This window comes from Budorcas taxicolor, chromosome 8 (assembly GCF_023091745.1).
Source record: "Budorcas taxicolor isolate Tak-1 chromosome 8, Takin1.1, whole genome shotgun sequence".
Taxonomy (NCBI): domain Eukaryota; kingdom Metazoa; phylum Chordata; class Mammalia; order Artiodactyla; family Bovidae; genus Budorcas; species Budorcas taxicolor.
In genome coordinates, this window is record NC_068917.1 from 8,562,342 (window position 1) to 8,587,199 (window position 24,858).

The following is a 24,858-nucleotide window of genomic DNA, read 5'->3' on the forward strand; positions in this document are numbered from 1 at the left end:
TATTATGAAATGATAACCCCAATAAGTTTAGTTAATATTCATCACCAAACATAGTTTGTTGTTGATGCTATTCAGTTGCTCAGTTGTCTCCAAGGCTTTACGACCCCACGGCCTGCGGCACACCAGGCTCCCCTGTCCATCACTGTCTCCCAGAGTTTGCTCAGACTCACATTCATTGAGTCAGTGATGCCATCCAACCAGCTCATCCTCTGTCATCCCCCTCTCTGCCTGCCCTCAATCTTTCCCAGCATCAGGGTCTTTTCCAGTGAGTCACTTCTTCCCATCAGGTGGCCAAAGTATTAGAGCTTCAGCTTCAGCATCAGCATCAGTCCTTCCAATGAATATTCAGGTTTCCTTTCAGATTGAATGGTTTAATCTCTTTGCTGTACAAGGGACCAAACATAGTTACTGAATTTTTTTCTTGTGATGAGAACTTCTAAGATTTACTCTCTTAGCAACTTATAAATATTTTACTATTGCTAGAACATAAACTAAAGGGGAAGGGATGCAGCTGGAAAACGGCAAAGGTCAGAAGGTGGAAAGTTCTTTATGTTTTAAAGAGTTTGAACTTCATCCTCTAAGGGTTATGTGAATATATGATGAGATTTCAGGTTAAGAGCCAACATGGTCATATGGGTATTTCAAAACTCTAATTCAAAAAAATACCTCACCCCAATGTTCACAGCAGCACTTTTTAGAGCAGACAAGACATGGAAGCAAGCTAAATGTCCACAGGCAGAGGAGTGGATAAAGAAGGTGTGGTATATATATACAATGGAATATTATTCAGCCACAAAAAGGGATGAAGTAATGCCATTTACAGCAACATGGATGGACCTGGAGCTCATTGTACTAAGAAGTCAGACAGAGAAGGACAAATATCACATGATGTCACTTGTATGTGGAATCTTGAAAAACTGATACAAATATACTTATGTACAAGATAGTAATACAAAAGTAGGGAGTCAAGAAACGCCTGGATTAACAGGCGTTGGAGTACAGAATGAAGCAGGGCAAAGGCTAACAGAGTTTTGCCAAGAGAAACCGCTGGTCACAGCAAACACCCTCTTCCAACAACACAAGACTCCACACATGGACATCGCCAGATGGGGAACACCGAAATCAGAATGATTATATTGTTTGCAGTCAAAGATGGAGAAGCTCTATACAGTCAGCAAAAACAAGACCAGGAGCTGACTGTGGCTCAGATCATGAGCTCCTTATTGCAAAATTCAGACTTAAGTTGAAGAAAGCAGGGAAAACCACTAGACCATTCAGGTATGACCTTACGATTATATATCAAATCCCTTACAATTATACAGTGGAAGTGACAAATAGATTCAAGGCATTAGATCTGATAGACAAGAGTGCCTGAAGAAGTATGGAAGGAGGTTCATGACTTTGTACAGGAGACAGGGATCAAGACCATCCCCCCAAAAAAGAAATGCAAAAAGGCAAAATGGTTGTCTGAGGAGGCCTTACAAATAGTTGAGAAAAGAAGAGAAGCTAAAAGCAAAGGAGAAAAGGAAAATATACCCATTTGAATGCAGAGTTCCAAAGAATACCAAGGAGAGATAAGACAGCCTTCCTCAGCGATCAATGCAAAGAAATAGAGGAAAATAATAGAACGGGAAAGTCTAGAGATCTCTTCAAGAAAATTAGAGATACAAAGGCAACATTTCATGCAAAGATGGGCACAATAAAGGACAGAAGTGGTATGGACCCAACAGAAGCAGAAGATAGTAAGAAAGGTGACAAGAATACACAGAAGAACTATGCAAAAAAGATCTTCATGACCCAGATAATCACGATGGTGTGATCACCAACCTAGAGCCACACATCCTGATGCAAAGTCAAGTGGGCCTTCAGTTCAGTTCAGTCGCTCAGTCGTGTCTGACTCTTTGTGACCCCATGAATCTCAACACGCCAGGCCTCCCAGTCCATCACCAACTCCTGGAGTTCACTCAGACTCATGTCCATCGAGTCCGTAATGCCATCCAGCCATCTCATCCTCTGTCGTCCCCTTCTCCTCCTGCCCCCAATCCCTCCCAGCATCACAGTCTTTTCCAATGAGTCAACTCTTCGCATGAGGTGGCCAAAGTACTGGAGCTTCAGCTTTAGCATCATTCCTTCCAAAGAAATCTCAGGGTTGATCTCCTTCAGAATGGACTGGTTGGATCTCCTTGCAGTCCAAGGGACTCTGAAGAGTCTTCTCCAACACCACAGTTCAAAAGTATCAACACTTCGGCGCTCAGCCTTCTTCACAGTCCAACTCTCACATCCATACATGACCACAGGAAAAACCATAGCCTTGACTAGACGGACCTTAGTCGACAAAGTAATGTCTCTGCTTTTGAATATGCTGTCTAGGTTGGTCATAACTTTTCTTCCAAGGAGTAAGTGTCTTTTAATTTCATGGCTGCAGTCACCATCTGCAGTGACTTTGGAGCCCCAAAAAATAAAGTCTGACACTGTTTCCACTGTTTACCCATCTATTTCCCATGAAGTGATGGGACCAGATGCCATGATCTTTGTTTAAGTATCAATACAAACAAAGCTAGTGGAGGTGATGGAATTCCAGTTGAGCTATTTCAAATCCTGAAAGATGATGCTGTTAAAGTGTTGCACTCAATATGCCAGCAAATTTGGAAAACTCAGCAGTGGCTACAGGACCAGAAAAGGTAAGTTTTCATTCCAATCCCAAAGAAAGTCAATGCCAAAGAATGCTCAAACTACTGCACAACTGTACTCATCTCACATGCTAGTAAAGTAATGCTCAAAATTCTCCAAGCCAGACTTCAACAGTACGTGAACCGTGAACTTCCAGATGTTCAAGCTGGATTTATAAAAGGCAGAGGAACCAGAGATCACATTTCCAGCATTCTCTGGATTATTGAAAAAGCAAGAGAGTTCCAGAAAAATATCTACTTCTGCTTTATTAACCATGCCAAAGCCTCTGTGTGGGCCACAAAAAACTCTGGAAAATTCTTAAAGAGATGGGAATACCAGATCACCTAACCTCCCTCTTGTGAAATCTTTATGTAGGTCAGGAAGCAACAGTTAGAATTGGACATGGAACAACACACTGGTTCCAAATAGGGAAAGGAGTACATCAAGGCTGTATATTGTCACCCTGCTTATTTAACTTATATGCAGAGTACATCATGAGAAACGCTGGGCTGGAAGAAGCATAAGCTGGAATCAAGATTGCTGGGAGAAATACCAATAACCTCAGATATGCAGATGACACCACCCTTATGGCAGAAAGCGAAGAACTGAAGAACCTCTTGATGCAAGAGAAAGAGGAAAGTGAAAAGGCTGGCTTAAAACTCAACATTCAGAAAACGAAGACCATGGCATCTGGTCCCATCACTTCATGGCAAATAGGTGGGGAAACAATGGAAACAGTGACAGACTTTATTTTGGGGGGCTCCAAATCACTGCAGATGGTGACTGCAGCCATGAAATTAAAAGACACTTACTCCTTGGAAGGAAAGTTATGCCCAACCTAGACAGTATATAAAAAAGCAGAGACATTACTTTGCCAACAAAGGTCCATCTAGTCAAGGCTATGGTTTTTCCAGTGGTCATGTATGGATGTGGGAGTTGGACTATAAAGAAAGCTGAGTGCAGAAGAATTGATGTTTTTGAAGTGTGATGTAGGAGAAGACTCTTGAGAGTCCCTTGGACTGCAAGGAGATCCAACCAGTCCATCCTACAGGAGGTCAGTCCTGGGTGTTCATTGGAAAGACTGATGCTGAAGCTGAAACTCCAATCCTTTGGCCACCTGATGCAAAGAACTGATTCATTTGAAAAGACCCTGATGCTGGGAGGGATTGATGGCAGGAGGAGAAGGGGACAACAGAGGATGAGGTGGTTGGACGGCATCACCAACTCAATGGATGTGAGTTTGAGTAAACTCCGGGAGTTGTGATGGACAGGGAAGCCTGGCGTGCTGCGGTTCATGGGGTCACAAAGAGTCAGACACGACTGAATGACTGAACTGCCTGAATGACAAGATGGTAATAGACTCACAGACATAAAGAAAACTTATGGTTAAATGTGGGGGAAGGTATAAATTAGGAGCTTGGGATTAACATATAAACACTACTATAAATTGAAATAGATAACCAACAAGGACATAAGTTCAATATTTTTTAATAACCTATGGTGGAAAAGAATCTGAAAAAGAGTAGATGTGCCTGTAACACTGGATCATTGTGCTGGACACCTGCCATTTCCCCACCATGTAACTGTTTTCGTGTGCCATCCCTGGAGTTTTGTCAGATTCTCCGCATTTTCTCACCCAGGTAGGACCCCAAAGCTGGGATAATCTCAGAGCCTGGTCAGAGCCAAGTGTACTGTCTGCATGTAATTCAGCACTGTGCTTGTTTCCACGTCCACAGGGTCTTCTGACAGCTCTCCGTTTTGGACGCGCAGCTTGGCCTCACAGTGAGGCCCGTACAAGTCCTGTCATAAAAATGACATGCGCTCACCGAGATGCTGCAACTGGAAGAAGCCCAGGGGCTGATCTAGTCCTTGTTCCTACTTACTTAAGGATTCCTCCCCCTGAACCCCTCCAATGGTTGTTCAGCTCAAACTCAAGAAAACACCCTTTCCTTACAGAAACGGAAATTGTACTCTTTCAGTCTACCACGTTGTAAAATCAAATTTTAGTCAATTTAGTCTGTATGGTCAAAGCTATGGTTTTTCTGGTAGTCATGTACAGATGTGAGAGTTGGACCATAAAAAAGGCCAAACACTGAAGAATTGATGCTTTCAAATTACGGTGTTGGAGAAGACTCTTGAGAGTCCCTTGGACAGCAAGGAGATCAAACCAGTCCATCCTAAAGGAAATCAACCCTGAATACTCATTGGAAGGACTGATGCAGAAGCTGAAGCTCTAAAACTTTGGACACATAATATGAAGAGCCAACTCATTGGAAAAGACCCTGATGCTGGGAAGGACTGAGGGTAGGAGGAGAAGGGGGCAACACAGGATGAGACTGTTGGATGGCATCACCAACTCAAAGGATATGAGTTTGAGGAAACTCCAGGAGACAGTGGAGGACAGAGGAGCCTGGTGTGCTGAAGTCCATGGGGTCACAGAGTCAGACACAATTTAAGGACTGAATAACAGCAACAAAAATCAACTTAGGGAATCCATAAGTCAAATTGTTAAATTAATAGGATGGATGGAATAGAACAGACCAGGACAGGAACAGATTGGATGGGATCTCAAAGTCTATTAAATGCAAAGAGGATAAATGTTCCATGAAACTTCTGTTCAGCTAGGGGTTGAGGGTGACGGGAGCGGTCTGTGTGTGTGTAAACTGTATCTCTTACTGGGTGTCACAGTCCCAAACTTCTGACACTGCCCAGCAGGATTACTCTTATCAACCCCAGGAAATCAATTTGCTTATCATTTACTACCTCAAACTTAGCTTTCATTTAAATCAAAATTGTCAACTTGCTAGCATCCGTCCAGCTCAATCCTACTCCTAGTCTTTTTTTCAGTTAATCTGCTCAGTTAGGCTAAATGTGTAGCATTTGGGGCTTTTCAGGTGGCCCTAGTGATAACCTGCCTGCCAATGCAGGAGACATAAGAAGCTCAGGTTCAGTCCCTGTGCCGGGAATATCCCCTGGAGGATGAAATGGCAACCCACTCGTGTTCTTACCTGGAGAATCCCATAGACAGAGGAGCTGTGGGCTACCATCCACGGATTACAAAGAGCTGGATACCACTAAAGTGGCTTAGCACGCATGAACGTGGAACATTTAATGCACTAATTTTTCACCTACATGAGGAATGTAAAAGGATGTCCCTGGTGGTCCAGTGGTTAGGACTCCATGATCCCAGGGCAGGGGACCTGGGTTCAATCCCTGGTCAGGGAAGTAGATCCTGCATGTAGCAACTAAGAGTTAACATGCTATAACCAAGACCTGGTACAAACGAAAAAATTATAACAGAAAAGAATGATAAAGAGCATCATTAAATAGCTTCTCCCCTCCTTCTGTCCCTCTGTGTCTCTCTCTCTAACTGGAAACTTGTTTTGTTGGCCAGCCTGGGCCAACGGTGCTCCCTGTGCAGCCACAGAGCGCAAGGATCTGGCTTTCTCAACACCTCTGTCACCCCCACACCAAGCTATTTTCCTGTGAAACAGGAGCCAGGAGGTCTTCCCTGCTGAAAGGCATGCTTCTCCCCACTTGCGAATCTCTCCGAGCTACACTTACCGTTGCTTTTCTGCTGTTGCCACTCCATCAGCTCTTCACCTTCGGCTGGAGAGAGGATATCCGGCCAGGCGAGCCCCTGCACACTCGGAAGTTCTGCTTCGACGCCGTGTCCCACAGCAGCCCCGTCACTCTGTACGACTGTCACGGCATGAAGGGGAACCAGCTCTGGGGCCATCGGAAGGTAAGGGCCGTCATCCTGTGGGCAGGGCCTGCCCCACTACTCGGCTTGGGGTTCTCTAATGCAAAGGTTTGTTTTGTTTAACCCATTGCTTTGATTTAAATTGCCACTTGAGAAGGAAATGGCAACCCACTCCAGTACTCTTGCCTGGAAAATCCCATGGATGGAGGATCCTGGTAGGCTACAGTCCATGGGGTCGCAAAGAGTTGGACACGACTGAGCGACTTCACTTATGGTGGTAAAGAACCCGCCTGCCAACGCAGGAGACTTTTAAGTGCCGCAGGCTGGATCCCTGGGTCGAGAAGATTCCCCTGGAGGAGGGCATGGTGGGCTACAGTCTGTGGGGTCACAAAGAGACATGACTGAGCAACTGAACAGCAAGTTTATGCAGGACACTTTATAAGTTCAAGGTGTACAACGTAATAATTTGATATATGCATGAATTGAGAAAGAATCGGCACAAGTATAGTTAACAAATCCATCGCTGAGCACAGTTACAGTCTTGTGTGTGTGTGTGTGTGTGACGAGAACATTTAAGATTTACTCTCTTGAGACTTCCCTGGTGGCCCAGGGGTTAAGACCCCGCCTTGCAATGAAGGGAACTCTTCAGTGAAGTTCCAATCCCTGGTCGGGGAGCTAAGATCTCACATGCGGCAGGGCCACTGAGCCTGCGTGCTGCAGTTAAGATCAGATGCAGCCAAATAAAAACAAATAAGTAAAACCACATTATAAAAAAAAAAATCAGTCTCTTAGCAACTTTCAAGTGTATGATACAGAATTATGCACTGTGGTCTCCGTGCTGAACATAACATGCCCAGAAATGTATCCATCTCAGAACCGGACCACCCTCCCCGACGCTTCACCCAGCTGTCAGTTTCTCTTTATGGGGCTCTCGGGCACCACGAGAAGAGGAGGGGCTCGTGTAACGAGGCTCCCTTGTGTCTCCCACCACAGCAGGCACCCAGGGTGAGGTCCGTTTGTGGTTATTATCACCACCAGGGGGAGCCCTGCGACAAGAACAGTGACTTGCTGAAGCGCCTTCAATTAGAACACTCCAATTACCACCCACATTCCAAAGACATCTGAAAGGAGAAGCTGTTTTCCCTCCCCTTCAGCCCCTATGTCTAGTTGGTCACTAAGACTTGTGACCCCACCCTGTCTGCCATTTCTGTGGCTGCAGACCCTGATTTCAGACCTCTCCATCTCAGCCCTTGGAGAAGGAAATGGCAACCCACTCCAGTGTTCTTGCCTGTAGGATCCCAGGGACGGGGGATCCTGGTGGGCTGCCGTCTATGGGGTCGCACAGAGTCGGACACGACTGAAGGGACTTAGCAGCAGCAGCATCTCAGCCCTGGATGAGTGGAACAACTGTCTAAAGGGCCACCTTTTCCCCCGACCCACCTTCCATCCTGAGTCAGAGGGGTACCCACAAAGTCTGGTCATTACGTTCCTCTGGTTTATACAGCACTTGGTTTCCCACTGAGAAGATAAAGTGCCTTCTCCCAAATTCTCATCCTGATGCTTCACAATCTGGTCAACGTCACGGTTGCTTGTCAAGCCTATGACATCCTAATTCATCCTAAAACTGTGATGTGATGATTTTTTTTTTTAAATTTTGCTGCACCAGGTCTTAGTTGCTACAAACTCTAAGTTGTGGCATTTGGGATCTAGTTCCCTGACCAGAGATCGAACCCAAGCCTCCTGCATTGGGAGCTTGCAGTCTTAGCCACCAGACCACCAGGGAAATCCCTGTAATCTTGAATAAGCTATTTCATGTGTAATTTTCAACTTCCACATCAATATAATAGAGACAAGAGTTTGGTGAAATAAACCGTGGAAAATTTCCAGCACGATTCCTGACCGTATATGATCAGATTTCCACCCAAGAGGGTGACAAGTATACATTTTACATGGAGAATGGTGGTGAGTCCTGATATACAGCAATCTATGCCATGAAATGGAGCTTTCCTGGTGGTTCAGTGGTAAAGAATCTGCCTGCAAATGCAGAAGACACAGGTTCTATCTGGAGAAGGGAATGACAACCACTCCAGTATTCTTGCCTGGAGAATTCCAGGGACAGAGGAGCCTGGTGAGCTATAGTCCATGAGTCTCAAAGAGTGGGACACAACTGAATGACTAAATAACAATGACAACGATGCTAAGAAATATTAACTCCTGTTATCCTTGCAGAGTAAGAGCGACCTCCTGTGTCCTTTTCTTGCAAGGAAACATTTTTATGGGACTATAACACATATCTTCATTGGGGTTTCCCCAGATGTAGACCCTGAAGTGAGGATTTGGGTGCCAGTGGTTTATTTGGGAGATGTCCCCCAAAATCATGGCAGGGAAGTGAAATGTGAAACATGAAACATGAAAGGGAGGAGAGCCAGTACAGGGTACGTGATGAAGGAAGCACCACTGCAGGCATGTGTGCCTACTAAGTCGCCCAGTCATGTGACTCTTTGCGACCCCATACTATAGCCCATCGGGCCCCTCTGTCCATGGGATTCTCCAGCCAAGAATACTGGTGTGGGTGGCCGTTTCCTTCTCTAGGGGATCTTCCTGACCCAAGGATCAAACCCACATCTCTTTCGTCTTCTGCATTGGCAGGCGGGTTCCTTACCACTTGCCACCCGTAGCGGGGGAGGTCAAGTCCTGGACACCTCTTTAAACAGTCTGGAACACACACCAGAGGCAAGTGGGAGGGCATATCACACACCAGCACAGCTGGTCTTGGCCTAGGGCTACTCTTGGTTGGGGGTGTGTGGTGTCCATTCCTGACACCTCTGTGCGGGTTACAGCTCCTACAGGCAGAGCCGTTCTAGAGCCCAGAGAACAGCCTTACAGAGAGAGAGAGAGAGACAGTGGCCAGCTTCAGAGGTCAGGTCAGCAGGCACCTAAGTCCTGGGGCCTGAAGAGCTGTGGGCAAACGCTGTCAGAATCCTACCCTACCCATCCTTGCCAACAACACACAGCACATCAGTTTCTTTTTCTTTTCCTTTCTCAGTTCTGTGGCTATAGAATGAGATCACACACAAGTCTGTTAGCCTTTTGGGATATCTTCTTTGCGAAGAACCTGTTCAAGTCTGTTGACCATGTTTTAACATGGGTTGTCTGGATTTTTTTCTTGTTGTTAACAAATTTGGAAGCGTTTTTGGTGTATCTAGGTATAGTGCTTTGTTGGATATTTGTAAATATCTTACTGCAGTCAGTATCTAGCCTTTTCTCCCTCCTTGGTGAAGAGCTGTTCTTCATGATTAGTGTCTTCTGTGTCCTGTTTAGGAAATGCTTGTCCACACCAAACACCTGAAGCCAGTGTTCTAAGCCATCTTTAACAGCTTTGTGGTTTAATCTTCTGCATTGTGGTATATATTCCCTGAATAGTTTTTGTGTACAGTGTAAGAGGGGGTTGATTATTTGTTTCATATTTATAGCCAATTATCAATCATCATTTACTAAAAAAAAAATAAAAATTCCCACTGCAGGGAAGTGGTGCCTTTGTCATAAGTCAAGGGACCTTATATACCTGGCCTGTTTATGAATCCTCATGTTTTTAACCCTCTGACCAGTAAGTCTTAGCCATACAGAAAGTAAACTGATAGAAACTAACAATCTAATACGAACCAAAACCCCACAGCATGACTGTTAGTGGCGAAATGTTTCAGCTTCCCTTTGGAAACTGGGGGCATCCCTAGTGGCTCAAACAGTAAAGAATCTGCCTGCAGTTAAGGAGACCTGAGTTCAATCCCTGGGTCGGGAACAACCCTGGAGGAGGGCATAGCAACCCACTTCAGTGATCTTGTCTGGAGAATCCCATGGGTGGAGGAGTCTGACGGGCTATAGTCCATACAGTTGCAGAGAGTCAAATGAGAGTCAGCACGCACATACAAAAATTCAACCAAGATATTAAAGAAAGTAAAATTACCTGAAAAAAAAAAAAAAACGCTAGTAAGGCAATATTGTAAAGATAGCTGTTCTTAGCCAGGTGTTTACATTTCATGCAAAACCATTCAAATCCCAGCAGGTTTATTTGTAGACACTGATGAGCAGAGTCTGAAATTTACATGAAAATGAAAGGGTCAAGAATAGCCAAGAAAACACTGAAGAAGAAAAAGAGCAAGTATCAAACGTTATAAGAAATGCACTTATTAGTGTAGTCTGCTGTTGGCATAAGGACAGACTGATGATCTAGAAGGGGAGGCCTAAAAGGTTCTGATGGGGCAGCCAGATGGAGAATCACTTTTCTCGTTCCAGCTTTCAGCTACTTTCCTTACTCTCCTACTTCAGCTGGAATTGCCCCCTGCGTGTATTCCTATCCCATTCTGTTCCTTTCTTTGTACTTAGAGCACGTGTGATTCACAGCTAGTCTCCCCTTACAGAAGTTAACCACACAAGGGCAGGAACTTTTTCTTTGATTTCCGTATAGCCTGCCTAATACCTACTACATGCATTCAGGCTAAGTCGTTTCAGTTGCGTCCAACTCTTTGTGACACTATGGACTGTAGCCCATCAGCTTCCTCTGACCATGGGATTTTCCAGGCAAGAATACTGGAGTGGGTTGCTATGCCCACCTCCAGGTGATCTTACCCACCCAGGGATCGAACCCACATCTCTTATGTCCCCTGCATTGGCAGACAGGTTCTTTACAACTAGCGCCACCTGGGAAGCCCCACCTACTACACTGACAATCCTAAATAAGCTTTCGTTGAATGGGCTCAGTTACTGATCTGACCCCGTCCTTTGTGAACCCTAAGCTGCGCTGGATACAACGTAACACATCTTGTGGTCTCAGAACCACTATCACGGCTTCCCCAAAGTCCAACAGTGAAACGTGTGCCTCACTGCCGGGGTCCAGCCCTGATGGATCCAGGGAAATTCGAAGCATGGACGGTGTAGGCGAGGAAAACTTATTTGTTTGTTAATATAAGAATATAAGATTAGATTAGGGAGAAATAGTGTAGTAGGAAAATTAAGTGGAGAAAGAAGGCTGAATAAGTTGGCTTACGGGGAAGGCCAATAAAGTTCCAGACAAGGAGCTTGCACTATTTACGTTGGGCCACCGGCGCCCACTTGAATATCGAAGGGTGCCCCTTCTTAGGCTCCCTTTTGCGCGGGTCTTAAAAGCCAGGGCAAGTAAGCAGACGTGGTGAGCCGCCCCACTCCAGATGGGAATTCAGCCTGAAATTAGAGTAAAGAGGAGAGGGAGGGAGAGGGAGAAAAAGAGAGAGAGAGACACGGGGGGAATCAGATTCCCGAGAAACTAGGCCGAGAGACTAGTCCGAGAACCTGGTCCATCCTTTATTGTTCAGGAGGCTTTTTATACTTTTGATAAAACATGGAGATCAATGGGTAACACAAAGTTATGCAGCGTTAGCAGTCCAGACTCTTATCAAAACCAGGCTTTTCTCTCTGCATACCTAGTTGTACACACGAATCTTAGGTAACTTACATCATCTTCCGGCCAAAAGGGCCAATTAACATTTTACAGCCTTTTTTCTGATAAGGGTTTGTCAACCAGAAGACTTATTTGTGTTGTTCTTCCCAAAGTCTGGTGCCACTCTCAGAAAGCACTAAATAAAGTTACATTCTTACACAGCAAGGACACAAGAGGAGTGCAGTGATATATAACAAAGAGAAAAGTAATTAACTCAAAAGTCTAGTGTTGCTAACATCAAAACTATCTTTTTCCATATCCCGTTGACATTGATTAACATCCTCCCAGGTGCCTAAAAGATAAAAGAATATGGAGGCCTGGCAGCAGTCATTGAGTCAGCAGTGAAAACCCTCTACCACTATAATTTTTAGCTCTTTAGAAAAGGCTCTGTATCTTTAAGATGCTTTTAAGCTTTGTGCCTCTCGCAGTTGGGGGGCTGTAAGCAATTCACAAGCTGTAAGAGGTCCAGGGGAACCTGTTAGGCAAGCTAGAGAGCTATCAGAGGGGTTTAACTGAAACATCCCTTTCAAATGCAGAAGACTAAAGCCCTGATTTGACTTTTTCCAGAGAATATCAGACAAGCAGAGCACAAAAGCCGGGAGATTTTTTGGTTTTTGGGGTACATGCTCAGGAAATTCCAGGGAGAACCTCTGAAGCCTGATCACGTCCTTGCGTTTTGTCAGGCTTGCTTCCTCATGACCTTGTCACGGGCGGGATTCCTCACACTGGCTCCCGGCACATCACGTTTCTGAGTTGCTCTCTGGAGGCATTCGTACAGTTTAACTTCCACAAGAAAGGGCTTAAAAATAACATCAACAGGGAACTTCCCTGGTGGTCCAATGGCTAAGACTCTGCACTCCCAATGCAGGGGGCTTAAGTTCGATTCCTAGTCAGGAAACTAGATCCCACATGGCAGCAACTAAGATTCTGCATACTGCAACAAAGACTTCGTTGTTCAATCACTAAGTCACGTCTGACTCTTTGTGACCCCAAGGACTGCAGCACGCCAAGCCTCCCTGTCCTTCACTATCTCCCAAAGTTTGCCCAAGTCCAAGTCCATCGAGTTGGTGATGCTATCCAACCAGTGAAGCCAACACCTGGTGCAGCCAAATAAATTTAAATGTTTTTTAAAAATCATCAAATTAGAAAATACAGATTAATTTAAAAGGTACATGTCAGGCTAAACTGATAACACTGAAACAGTCACATTACTTTAAAAAGTGAGTGGGTGGAATTCTTAGCATGTATCTGCATCTGACTATTTATGGGACCCTATGATACAGGCCAGAGCTTTGGCCGCTTAGCCCATAAACTCCTTCTGGCCCACAAAGATGCCAGATGGACGGCCACAGCTTGTTATTTTTAAATTATTCCGGTTATGTATTGATTTAGAGCCCAAAATGAGGCAATGAAGAGTTTAATTAAAAGGCATGGAATTTGACTCTGGTTCTGATAAACGAAGCCCCACTACAGAGTTCTGGACTTGTGGTCATATTTAGACAGTCAGGCTACCCCCAGTCATCCCAATCATTTCTGCATAGTCCCAAGTATTACAAAGCTCCAAGGCCTCTGGGGTGCATGCATGCTCAGTCCCTCAGTTGTGCCTGACTCCTCGTGACCCCATGGACTATAACCTGCCAGGCTTCTCTGTTGGTGGAATTTTTCATACTGAAAAAAATGGCAAGTAGGTTGCCATTTCCTTCTCCAGGGGATCTTCCCGATTCAGGGATCAAACCCACATCTCCAGTGGCTCCTGAATTGCTGGTAGATTCTTTACCACTGAGCCATCTGTGAAGCTTTTAGTACCACACAGATTAAATTTAATCCCATTTTGATCAAGACAGATTCCAAATACTTAAACAAAGCTTGTCTGACCTTTACTCCTTACTTCCAATTAAATGGCCCAATTTCCTGCCACTGTTCTTGAGATGACTTCAATGGGCCCACCTCAGCCTCCTGGACACTGATTCTTAACACACTCCAGATGGTCCTAGAGGTTGGCGTGATGCCCAGAATGGAACACAGTATCCTAGGCATGTTTAACCAAGGACTAGAATGAGTTTCTAGCACCCTTTTGTTGGGAATTTAAAAAAAAATCATTTATTTCTTTATTTGGCTGTGCCAGGTCACTTAGTTGTGGCATTCAGGACCTTCCAGCTGTGGCACGTGAACTCTTAGTTGCAGCATATGGGATCTAGTTCCCTGACCAGGGATTGAACCCCAGGCCCCCGGCATTGGGAGCTCAGAGTCTTAGCCACTGGACTACCAGGGAAGTCCTGTCTCGTGCCTTTTTGTTATGAGAAATATGTTAAATTAGCTCAAGCTGATTGGTTTTCTGCCTTCACTTCACATACTTGGCTTCTTAATGAGTTTTCAGTATTTAAAAGACCACGTTTGCTTTGCTACACAGACGTGTCACTGCAGTCTTACACCTGTATGGTGCCCCTTCCATACCTGTGTAGCCATCCACATCCACTGGTTTCTGTTAAATTCTCCCTCGCCAGATTTACCCCAGCCTGGACTTTGGCCCAACTTATCAACAGGTGAACTAGTTTTATTCCAGCCATGAATTAGAGCAGATCAGTGGGCATGCAGGCCCTCATCCAAGGCCCTGATCCCAGTGAACAAGGCCCAGAACCGAGCCTCCCATTACATAATAGAGCTGACGCTGATCCACAGAGAGTAGTCATTCAACCAGATACAAGCTTGCCTAACAGCGAATCACCTTCTAGCCCACATTTCTCCAGCTGACCCACAGGAGAAAAAGGAGGATTTTCAAATGTCGTGCTGAAAACCAGATACACAATGTCTATATCATATCCTATACCCTGAAGATAACAGAGACATAAGCGTTATGCCCTGAGAAGCTGGGATCCTCTGTTCAAATGGACGAGTCAAAGATGAGGGAGGCTAATAGCCCCTGGGAGGGAAACGCCTTCACCGCTGCCATGAAACTACGTTTCCACCAGGGTAACCTTCCCATTCTGTTTTTATTCCATATGTTTAACCCGGCTGAACTTGTGACCTCACTTAGAGGTCACGTCCTTTTAACTTCTTCCACACCTGGATACCTTAGCCACATCCCTGCTGGTTACCATTCTACTGAATACATTCAGCTGCCACCTCTGGTCACTAGTAGAAAGGTTTCATCACGGTTTCTATCTCGGGCTCTAACATGTGGACAAAGACCGGCTGAAGGGAATGCCGGCCAAGATCGAGACTGCCAAACTTGAAGGGACCTTGGTAACTGGAACTATATGCGTGTGAGATCAGCATTTGCTAATGGGGAGAGCTCTTCCCTGGGGGGAGGTGTGGGTCTGGGGCCGGACTGCTGGCTGGCTCGGCTGAGAGGGGGCGGGGCAGGCAGAGGCCCTGGGGGACCCAGAGTGGGAGTCCCCCCTGGGACCACCAGCAGTAGTCTTGCCTCTGGGATCTTGGGAAACTTGTTTCCTCATTATCAAATGGCAATAATGACAGTATCGGCCTCAGAAGATTATCATGGGGGTTTCCCTGGTGGTCCAGGGGTTAAGAATCTGCACACCAATGCAGGGGACACAGGTTTGATCCCTAGTCAGGAAGCTAAGATCCCACATGTGGAGGGGCAATTAAGCCTGACCACCAAAACTAAGACTCGATGCAGCCAAATAATTTTTTTAGAAAACAAAGTTATTGTGATAATGAAATAAAATGTAAATACCCCTAGAATGCAACACTTCATGAGTGTTAGCTCTCACTCTCCTGCGCGCGTGTGCTAAGTTGTTTCAGCTGTGTCTAAGTCAAGGCTCCTCTGTCCGTGGAGATTCTCCAGGCAACAACACTGGAGTGGGTTGCCGTGCCCTCCTCCAGGGGATCTTCCCAACCCAGGGATCGAACCCGCGTCTCTCATGTTTCCTGCACTGGCAGGCAGCTTCTTTACCCCTGTGCCACGTGCCCAGAAATCTCTCTTCCGATTTGACTTTCACTCTCCCAGTAACTTTGCCTCCGGGAGAAGACAGACTGTCTAGCCATCTTCCTGCTCTATTGCAGCTGTGTAGCTGTCATGAAATATTAGAATGCAGACTCCGCAAGAGCAGGGCTTTATCTGCTTTCTTTCGTACAGAATCCTCAGTACCTTAAACACTGTTTGGCACATAGTAGGTGCCTAAGTAAATGCACCCGGCTTCCTGATGGTCCACATTCATTCTCTCTTTAGGTTGCTTATGCAGTTGAAGTAGATAAAGTGAGAAAATCTGAGTAGAACATTGAACACTACGGAAGCCCAACACATAAATACATACTCGACAAACAGCAGCTATTATGACGTTGACGTGACTCCCGGCAGGTTTACGGAAGGGAGATAAACAGCTATGGTCAGATGGAAACAAGATCAGGAACAGATGGGTTTTCTCTACTCTCGGAGTTTTCAGTCTAATAGGGAAGCTGACAAATTTTTAAATTGAACATATTAAGTGTACAGGATAATATGGTAACACCACATGAGGCTCAACCTAGGTCAGAGAGGCAGGCAAGGCTGCTCTGACACACTACCCTATAAATGGAGACCTGAAAGGGAAACAGGATTTAGGTAAGTGAAGAGAAGCGTCTGAAAAAGAATGGATATGTGTACGTGTATAACTGAGTCATGTTGCTGTACCCCTGAAACGAACACAACATTGTAAATCAACTATGTTGCTACTGCTGCTGTTCAGCTGCTAAGTCGTATCTGACTCTTTGTGACCCCATGGACTATAGCCTTCCAGGCCCCTCTGTCCATGGGATTCTCCAGGCAAGAATACTGGAGTGGGGTGCCATGCCCTCCTCCAGGGGATCTTCCTGACCCAGTGAACGAACCCGCATCTGCTGCACTGGCAGGCAGATTCATCACCAACCGAGCCGCCAGGGAAATCAAATCGACTATAGTGTTTGTCATTCATTCGTGTCCGACTCTGCAACCCCATTGATTGTAACCTGCCAGTCTCCTCCATCTGGAGATTTCCCAGGCAAGGAAACTGGGGAGGGTTGCCTTTCCTTTCTCCATCCCGACCCAGAGATGGAACCCGGGACTCCCACACTGTAGGCAGATTCTTTACCATCTGAAGCACCAGAGAAGCCATATACTCTAATACACTCTAATCTAAAATAAAAGTTTTTTTTCTTTAATCCCAGATATAGGGATCAGCTTGTACAAAGGCCCTCTGGTGAGAAAGAGCTTTGTTTGCCGGAAGCATGTAGCATCCAGGTGAAGTGTGGGGGGAGATGATGCCCTCCAAGGCCAGAGGCAGGACCTTGTGTACAAGACCTTGGGACTACGCTAAAAATTCAGCCAAGAGACAGGGAAGAGTGTGAACGGTGTGAAGAGTAGAGCTCCAACAACCCACAACTGGTTCTGTAAGGATTCTGGCTGCTCCTAGAATTGAGGGTACATGCACGCCCATCACTTGCTTGTAGCCCAGAAACCAGCGATGGAGTGGACGGCGGGGCCACCAGCACCGCCTCAGCGCACCCATGGAGGCCTCAGTCGGTCGGGGTAGAAGAAGCATGATTTCTGATTGGCCAAATTACCCACTGATGCAGGAAGACCAGTTTTCTCCTCCTGTGAGGAACTGTACCTGTCACAGAAGAAATGGGAAAGGAGAGGCAATAAAACTGCATTAGCCCCTTTCTGGCTGCTGCTGCTGCTGCTGCTAAGTCGCTTCAGTCATGTCCAACTCTTTGCAACCCCATAGACGGCAGCCCACCAGGCTCCCCTGTCCCTGGGATTCTCCAGGCAAGAATACTGGAGGGGGTTGCCATTTCCTTCTCCAATGCATGAAAGTGAAAACTGAAAGTGAAGTCACTCAGTCATGTCCTACTCTTAGCGACCCCATGGACTACAGCCTACCAGGTTCCTCCATCCCTGGGATTTTCCAGGCAAGAGTACTGGAGTAGGTTGCCTTTGCCTTCTCCGCCTTTCTGCCTACCAGGGTGTTATTTGCATTCTCCAGAGTTCTTCCGGAACTCAAAAGCCACTCATATATCAACCTGGTTCTTCTCCACAACCTTAGGAGGTGGGAAGGTGGATAATTTTTATCCCTTCTCTCATCCCTCCCTCCTCCTCCCACTCCATTCATTTTGCAGACAGAAAACTGAAATCACTGCCGAATGAAATGATCATCAAAGATTATTGTCAGAGATAAAACTAGGATTAAAATCAGATTCATAATCCTGAGCCTCCTTTCTCTCCCATCCATATTAGAAATAAGAGGACATGAAGCTTTTATCTCTTACAAACACATTTGCTGTCCATGTGAGTTGTGGGCTTCCCAGGCAGCACAACTACTTGCTTAAAAACCCAGGCCTTAACATTGCACCCCAGTGTCTTCCTTAGAATGAGCCCATCCTCAGGAATTCTCCGCTTGCTCCCTGTGCTTCAGCCACACCAGTGACCTGCTGGTCCCCCCATGTGATGGACAGAGCCTCCCATCACCCCTGACTGGCTCCTACTGCTCTCTCTCACCCTAGCCTCCCCATGTTCTTCTGACCCACACTTAGGGTCTTCCCGCTTAGGGCCTCTGCACTTGGTGTTCCCCTACCTGAAACCTCTGCCTCCAGATATCTTCATGGCCAACTCCCTTACCTGCTTCAAATTTCTCCTACTCAAGTGTCACCTTCCAGGTGAGGTTCACCCTTACCTCCCTGTTTAAGTTTGCACACCGGCCCCTCCCTTGGCACCTTTCAACAAGCTACACATTTTACATATTATTCTTGTTGTTATTCAGTCACTAAGTCATGTCCAGCTCTTTGAGATCTCATGGACTGCAGCATGCCAAGCTTCCCTGTCCTTCACTATCTCTCTGAGTTTGCTCAAACCCATGTCCATTGAGTCGGCGATGCCTCCTAACCATCTCATGCTCTGTCATCCCCTTCTCCTCCTGCCCTCAATCTTTCCCAGCTTCAGGGTCTTTTCCAATAAGTCAGCTCTTCACATCAGGTGGCCCAAGTATTAGAGTTTTAGATTCAGCATCAGTTCTTCCAATGAGTATTCAGGGTTGATTTTCTGTAGGATTTACTAATTTGATCTCTTTTGAGTCCAGGGGACTCTCAAGAGTCTTCTCGAGGACCACAATTTGAAAGCATCAATTCTTTGGCACTCAGCCTTCTTTATGGCCATGTACGGTCACAACCGGACATGACTACTGGAAAAACCATAGCTTTAAAATCACTGCAGATGGTGACTGCAGCCATGAAATTAAAAGACACTTACTCCTTGGAAGGAAAGTTATGACCAAACTAGACAGCATATTAAAAAGCAGAGACATTACTTTGCAAACAAAGGTCTGTATAGTCAAAGCTATGGTTTTTCCAGTAGTCATGTATGGATGTGAGAGTTGGACTATAAAGAAAGCTGAGCACTTAAGAATTGATGCTTTTAAACTGTGGTGTTAGAGAAGACTCTTGAGAATCCCTTGACTGCAAGGAGATCCAACCAGTCCATCCTAAAGGAAATCAGTTCTGAATATTCATTGGAAGGACTGAGGCTGAAACTGCAGCTCCAATACTTTGGCTACCTGATGCGAAGAACTGACTCATTTGAAAAGACCCTGATGCTGGGAAAGAAGGAGAAGGGGACGACAGGAGGATGAGATGGTTGGATGGCATCACCGATGCTACTCAAACACAATGGACATGAGTTTGAGTAAACTCTGGGAGTTGTCGATGGACAGGGAGGCTGGCATGCTGCAGTCTATGGGGTCGCAAAGAGTCAGACACGACTGAGCGACTGAACTGAACTGAACTGACTATACAGACTTAGGTTGTCGAAGTGATGTCTTCTCTGCTTTTTAATATGCTGTCTAGGTTTGTCATACCTTTTCTCCCAAGAAGCAAGCATCTTTTAATTTTGTGGCCACAGTCACCCTCCGCAGCAATTTTGGAGCCCAAGGAAATAAAGCCTGCTACCGTTTCCACTTTTTCCCCACCTGTTTGCCGAGAAGTGATGGTATGCTGATCGTTTATTGCCTGTGCCCTGCTGCTCCACTCCCTGCCCCATCTAAATGTAAGCCCCAGAAGGGCGGGAGTCTTCATATTATTGAGTTTATTGGGACTTCCCTGGTGAGCCAGTGGTTAAGAACCCACCTTCCACTGCAGAGGACAAAGGTTTGATCCCTAGTTGGGGAACTATCATCCTCTATGCCTTGGAGCAACTAAGCCTGTGTGATACAACTACTGAGTCCACGTGCTCTGGAGCCCACAACTAAGACACAACACAGCCAAGTGAATAAATACATTTTTTTTAAAGTTTATTGATACATCCAAACCATCTAAAATAGTGCCTGACAAACAGTAGGTGCCCTATAGATTTTTGCTGAATAAACTGAACCCATAAATGGGCCTGTTAGTTCATATCTCTCTGCTCATGCATTCTTCTCTATTTATCCTAACCCCTCAAAGCTACAATCTCACTGACAAGTTTTACTCCAAACACGTCTTGTTTACCTTCTGGTCTCTCCCATTTCTAATGCCAGGAGAGGCATCTTCAGTTATCTTTCAATGCCTACTTCCTGATACACACACACCAAAAAATAAAAGGCACTTAATAAATATTTGTTACCTTGATGTCCACCAACAAATGAATGGATAAAGAAGCTGTGGTACAATGAAACACTACTCAGCCAGAAAAAAGAACGCATTTGAGTCAGTCCCAATGAGGTGGATGAACCTAGAGCCTAGAGTGAAAGAAGTCAGAAAAATAAAAACAAATATCATATATTAATGCATATATATGGAATCTAGAAAGATGGTGCTGATGAGCCTATTTGCAGGGCAGCAGTGGAGACCCAGACACAAAGAACAGACTTGTGGACACAGTGGGGAGGGAGAGGAGGGACAAGTTGAGAGAGGAGCATTGTTTTTCTTAGCATGCACACATTTTTAATTGACGAATAATTGCTTTACAATATCGTCTTGGTTTCTGTCATACATCACCATGAATCAGCCATAGGTATAGATACGTCCCCTCCCTCTTGAACCTCCTTCCGACCTTCCAGACCATCCCACCCCTCTAGACTGTCATAAAGCCCCAGGTTAAGCTCCCTGCATCATTCAGCAAATTCCCACTGGCTGTCTATTTCACATATGGCAGTATAAATAAATATCTGTTGAACTCAAAAATGCCCTGGGTCCTGTTGTATTTCGGGCAACTCGGACCGTAACTATACAGAAGAGCTCATTCCTAAACTGTAGATTACTTCTGCTCCGTAAACCTTTTCCATATCCAGGAGATACTGATGTATCCATTTGGATAACTGGTTGAGGCAGGTGCCAATTTTTGCAAGTCCTGTTTTGCCAGGATTTCAGAAAATGCAAAATGGTCTTGAATAGCTGGACTCAGACAAGATGATTAGCGCGTTCTGACTTTGAGAATTGGGGATGCTGTCCAACTAAAGATAAGAGGAGAGGAGGCGTGGAGTCACTATTAGTTACTTACTGTACGTCGGACGTTACGCCAGTGATTTTATGTATATTTTATCCACAACAAACATAGGAAACATATTATTATCTGTATCTCACAAGTGGGGAAGCTGAAGTTCAGAGAATAGTAATCGTCCGAGGTCATGTAATAAGTGATTGGCCTGACCAAATTTCCTGGGGAATAAAGGCCCCTGTCCCCTTAGCCCCTGCCCAGCACTGGGGTGCCTCCCCCGCCGCCACGCAGGCACTTAGCCTGGGGGTAATCATCCTATACATATGAACTCACACACTTATTTCACTGTCTTTGCTTTGTTGGTGTGTGATGCTTTTGTTACCCTGAATATGGTGTGAAATGATTTCTAAAACATCTTGATTCTTTTAAAGTCTGGACCCTACAAAAGTACAGAATTTAACAAAATTTACTGCTGCCCTATGAATACCTCAGAGGGTCACACAGGCCTGCTTTGAAGAGGTGTCCCCTCCAGGGGTGTGCGCGTTCAGTCACTCCGTCATGCTGACTCTTAGTGGCCGCATGGACTGTAGCCCTGCAGGGTCCTCAGTGCGTGGGATTATCCCAGCAAGATTACTAGAGTGGGTTTCCATTTCCTTCTCTAGGGGATCTTCCGGACCAGGGATCGAACCCACGTCTCCTACATGCCTGCATCAGCAGGCGGATTCTTTACTGCTGAGCCACCTGGGACCTGCCTGAAAAGTCTACCCAGCCTTTCACCCTGGGGACCAAATGGAATTTACCCTGACCTGATTTGATTACAAAGAGTATTTCCATATTCTTGATTATGTAAATTTTCTTAGGCAAAAACAAAACAGAAAAAAACACAGGAGGAAGCAGTCAGGGAAGGCAGGAAGGTTGCAGGAGAGAGTTTGCGGCCTTATTTTTTGAACAGATAGTGTGAGGGCTCTGCTTCCCTCAGGACTGAACAAGGGAACAGTCCAGGTAAAGGAGGACTGCTAGGGAACCGCAGACTCGACCAGAGCAGTCGGAAGTCTAGCCCAGAGGAAAACCTGTACCGGGGGGACTTCCCTTGTGGTCCATTGACAGCTAAGACTCGTTGCTCTCAATTCAGGGGACCTGGGTTCCATCCCTGGTCTGGGAACTAGATTCCACATGCAGGAACTAAGAGTTCGCAATCCATAACTAAAGATTCTGTGTGCCACAAGTAAGACTCAGTGCAGTCAAGATAAATACAGTAAATTAAAAAACAACAACAACAACTGTATTTGGTTCAGTTCCAGCATCTCCTGTCATGACTGAGGAGACAAATGGAGTAAGAGGCTGTCATGGTGTGTATGCATCAACCCCAATCTCCCAGTTCATCCCCTGCCCCCGTGCCTTCTGGTAACCATAAGTGTGTTTTCTACATCTGTGGGTCTCTCTCTGGCTTTTGCAGATAAGTCCATTTGTGCCCTTTTTTAGATTCTGCATATAAGGGATATCATATGATATTTGTCCTCTGCCCGACTCACTTCACTTAGTATGACAGGCTGCAGGTCTATCCATGTTGCTGCACATGGCATTAGTTTGGTCTTTTTTATGGCTGAGTAATATTCCACTCCATACATGCTACTAGGTATAAGATGGATCGCCAACAAGGACCTACTGTATAGCACAGGGAACTCTACTCAATACGCTGCAGCAGCCTATATGGGAAAAGAATTTTGAAAGCAGTGGGTATAAGTATTCATATACCTGATTCGACTCGTTGTACAGCAGAAACTAACACGACGCTGCAAATCAACTGTGTGCTCAGTTGCTCAGCCGTGTCCAGCTCTTTGCAACCCCATGGATTGTAGCCCGTAGGCTCCTCTGTCCATGTGGTTTTCCAGGCAAGAATACTGGAGTGGCATGCCATTTCCTACCCTAGGGTATAAATCAACTATACTCCAATAATTTTTTTTTTTAAAGAAGCACTGTCATAGGACAAGAGACTGCATTCGCAGACGATGCACCAGCCAGGAGAAGCATCAGTAATGACATTCAGAGATCCTAAAGCTTAGCTGAGAAGAAACATAATGATGATAATGTATAAAGATCCCCTGGAGGAGGAAATGGCAACCCACTCCAGTATTCTTGACTGGAGAATTCCATGGACGGAGGAGCCTAGGGGGCTACAGTCGATAGGTTTGCAAAGTGTCAGACACAAATGAGATGACTTAGCACAAACACACACGGTCAAAGTGGGAAACGTATGTTCGAGGTCACTAACGATGCTTCCAGGGACTTCTCTGGTGGTCCAGTGGCTAAGACTCCATGCTTCCAATGCAGGGGGCTCAGGTTCGATTCCTGGTCAAAGAACTTAGTTAGCAAGTGGTTAGATCCCACTTATTGCAACCAAAGATCCCATGTCCTGCAACTAAGACCGGAAACAGCCAAAAAAAAAAAAAAGATGCTTCCAGAATGTTCCCCTTTAGAATCTGCTGGAAATGCCAAAGACACAGAAGCTCAGTCTGGAACCAGAGAGTCATCTGTTAGCCCACTGAACGTGGCTGATAGAGTCTATTTGATGCCCCATCATTTGTCTCTGTCTCCAGTGAACTTTGGAATAAAACATTCATTCAATTTCACAGCTGGGAGAGGCCTCAGGGACGGATGTTATCCACCCCCTCATTATATTGATGAGACTCCTCAGACGCAGATAGATTTGGGGGACTCCACTTTTCAGCTTGTATGAGAACCAGAAGAGCAGTCACAGAGACGCCCGCTGGATGGCTCAGGGTTGTGCTGAGTCTGCACGCCCCGCCGGCTCTCCCCAGGAGCAGACCTGGATCTGCCAGAGCCTGAGTTTCAGCTGGAGAGCTGGGAAAATGCGATCACCTTGCAGCTTGGAAAATAACATTCAGATAAAATGTTCAGAAAAATCTGGTTTGGCTTTTGTATCCTAGCTGGGAGGCACAAGCTGAGAAAGGAAGAGAATTAAAACATGTTCTACTCCTTCCCACCGTCCCCTGCCCCCACTTATTTTTTTACATTTTATGGAAATACACGTCCGGGGAGAGAAACCGTGAGCCTCTGCTTGTCTTGAGACATCGACAACGGTGACAATAGAAAGAAATCTGGCTGGTTAAGAGGAAAGAGGAGTTTACAGATGTGGAATAAAGTGAAGTTTAGAACTTAGCAGGTCATGTAGAATTTTCATGAATATAACAGCTTTAGGGATGCTCTCTGAGAAATTGATTTAAATACACTAGGCCTATGTAGCTAAACTGGCAGAGAGTGGGGGCAGGAAACGGAGTGGGAGGGATGCTGAGAAGGAGGACTGGGGGGCAAGGAGCCTGCTGCCCAGGGAGCCGAGGGGGCCGCAGTGTGTGTGTGTGTTGTTGGGGGGGTCTGTCGTCTTGGAGTCAGCGTCCACCCCAGGAGGAAGGAAGCGGGTGAGTTCAGAGCACAGCCCTCCTGCTCAAGAATCTGCTGTCTCACCCTTGCAAGAAGAACTCCCTCCAGCTGCCCTGGGGTCTCTCATGATCCATGCGCAGGTTGGAAAAGAATTTCCAGACATGAGACAGAATGAGAGGAGAATAAAGTTTACTAGACTGGGAGATGCTGTTAGAACATCGGGCCAGCTTA

The 24,858-nt window shown here is 45.8% G+C and overlaps 1 protein-coding gene across 1 annotated transcript in view; it reads left to right on the plus strand.

The window, feature by feature from the left end:
• Positions 1-24,858, plus strand: part of GALNTL6 (polypeptide N-acetylgalactosaminyltransferase like 6) — a 1,453,898-nt gene that overhangs the window by 1,426,394 nt on the left and 2,646 nt on the right. Inside the window, exon 11 of the mRNA XM_052644952.1 lies at positions 6,266-6,415. Coding sequence (XP_052500912.1) covers positions 6,266-6,415 — 150 coding nt within the window. The remainder of the gene's footprint in view (positions 1-6,265; positions 6,416-24,858) is intronic.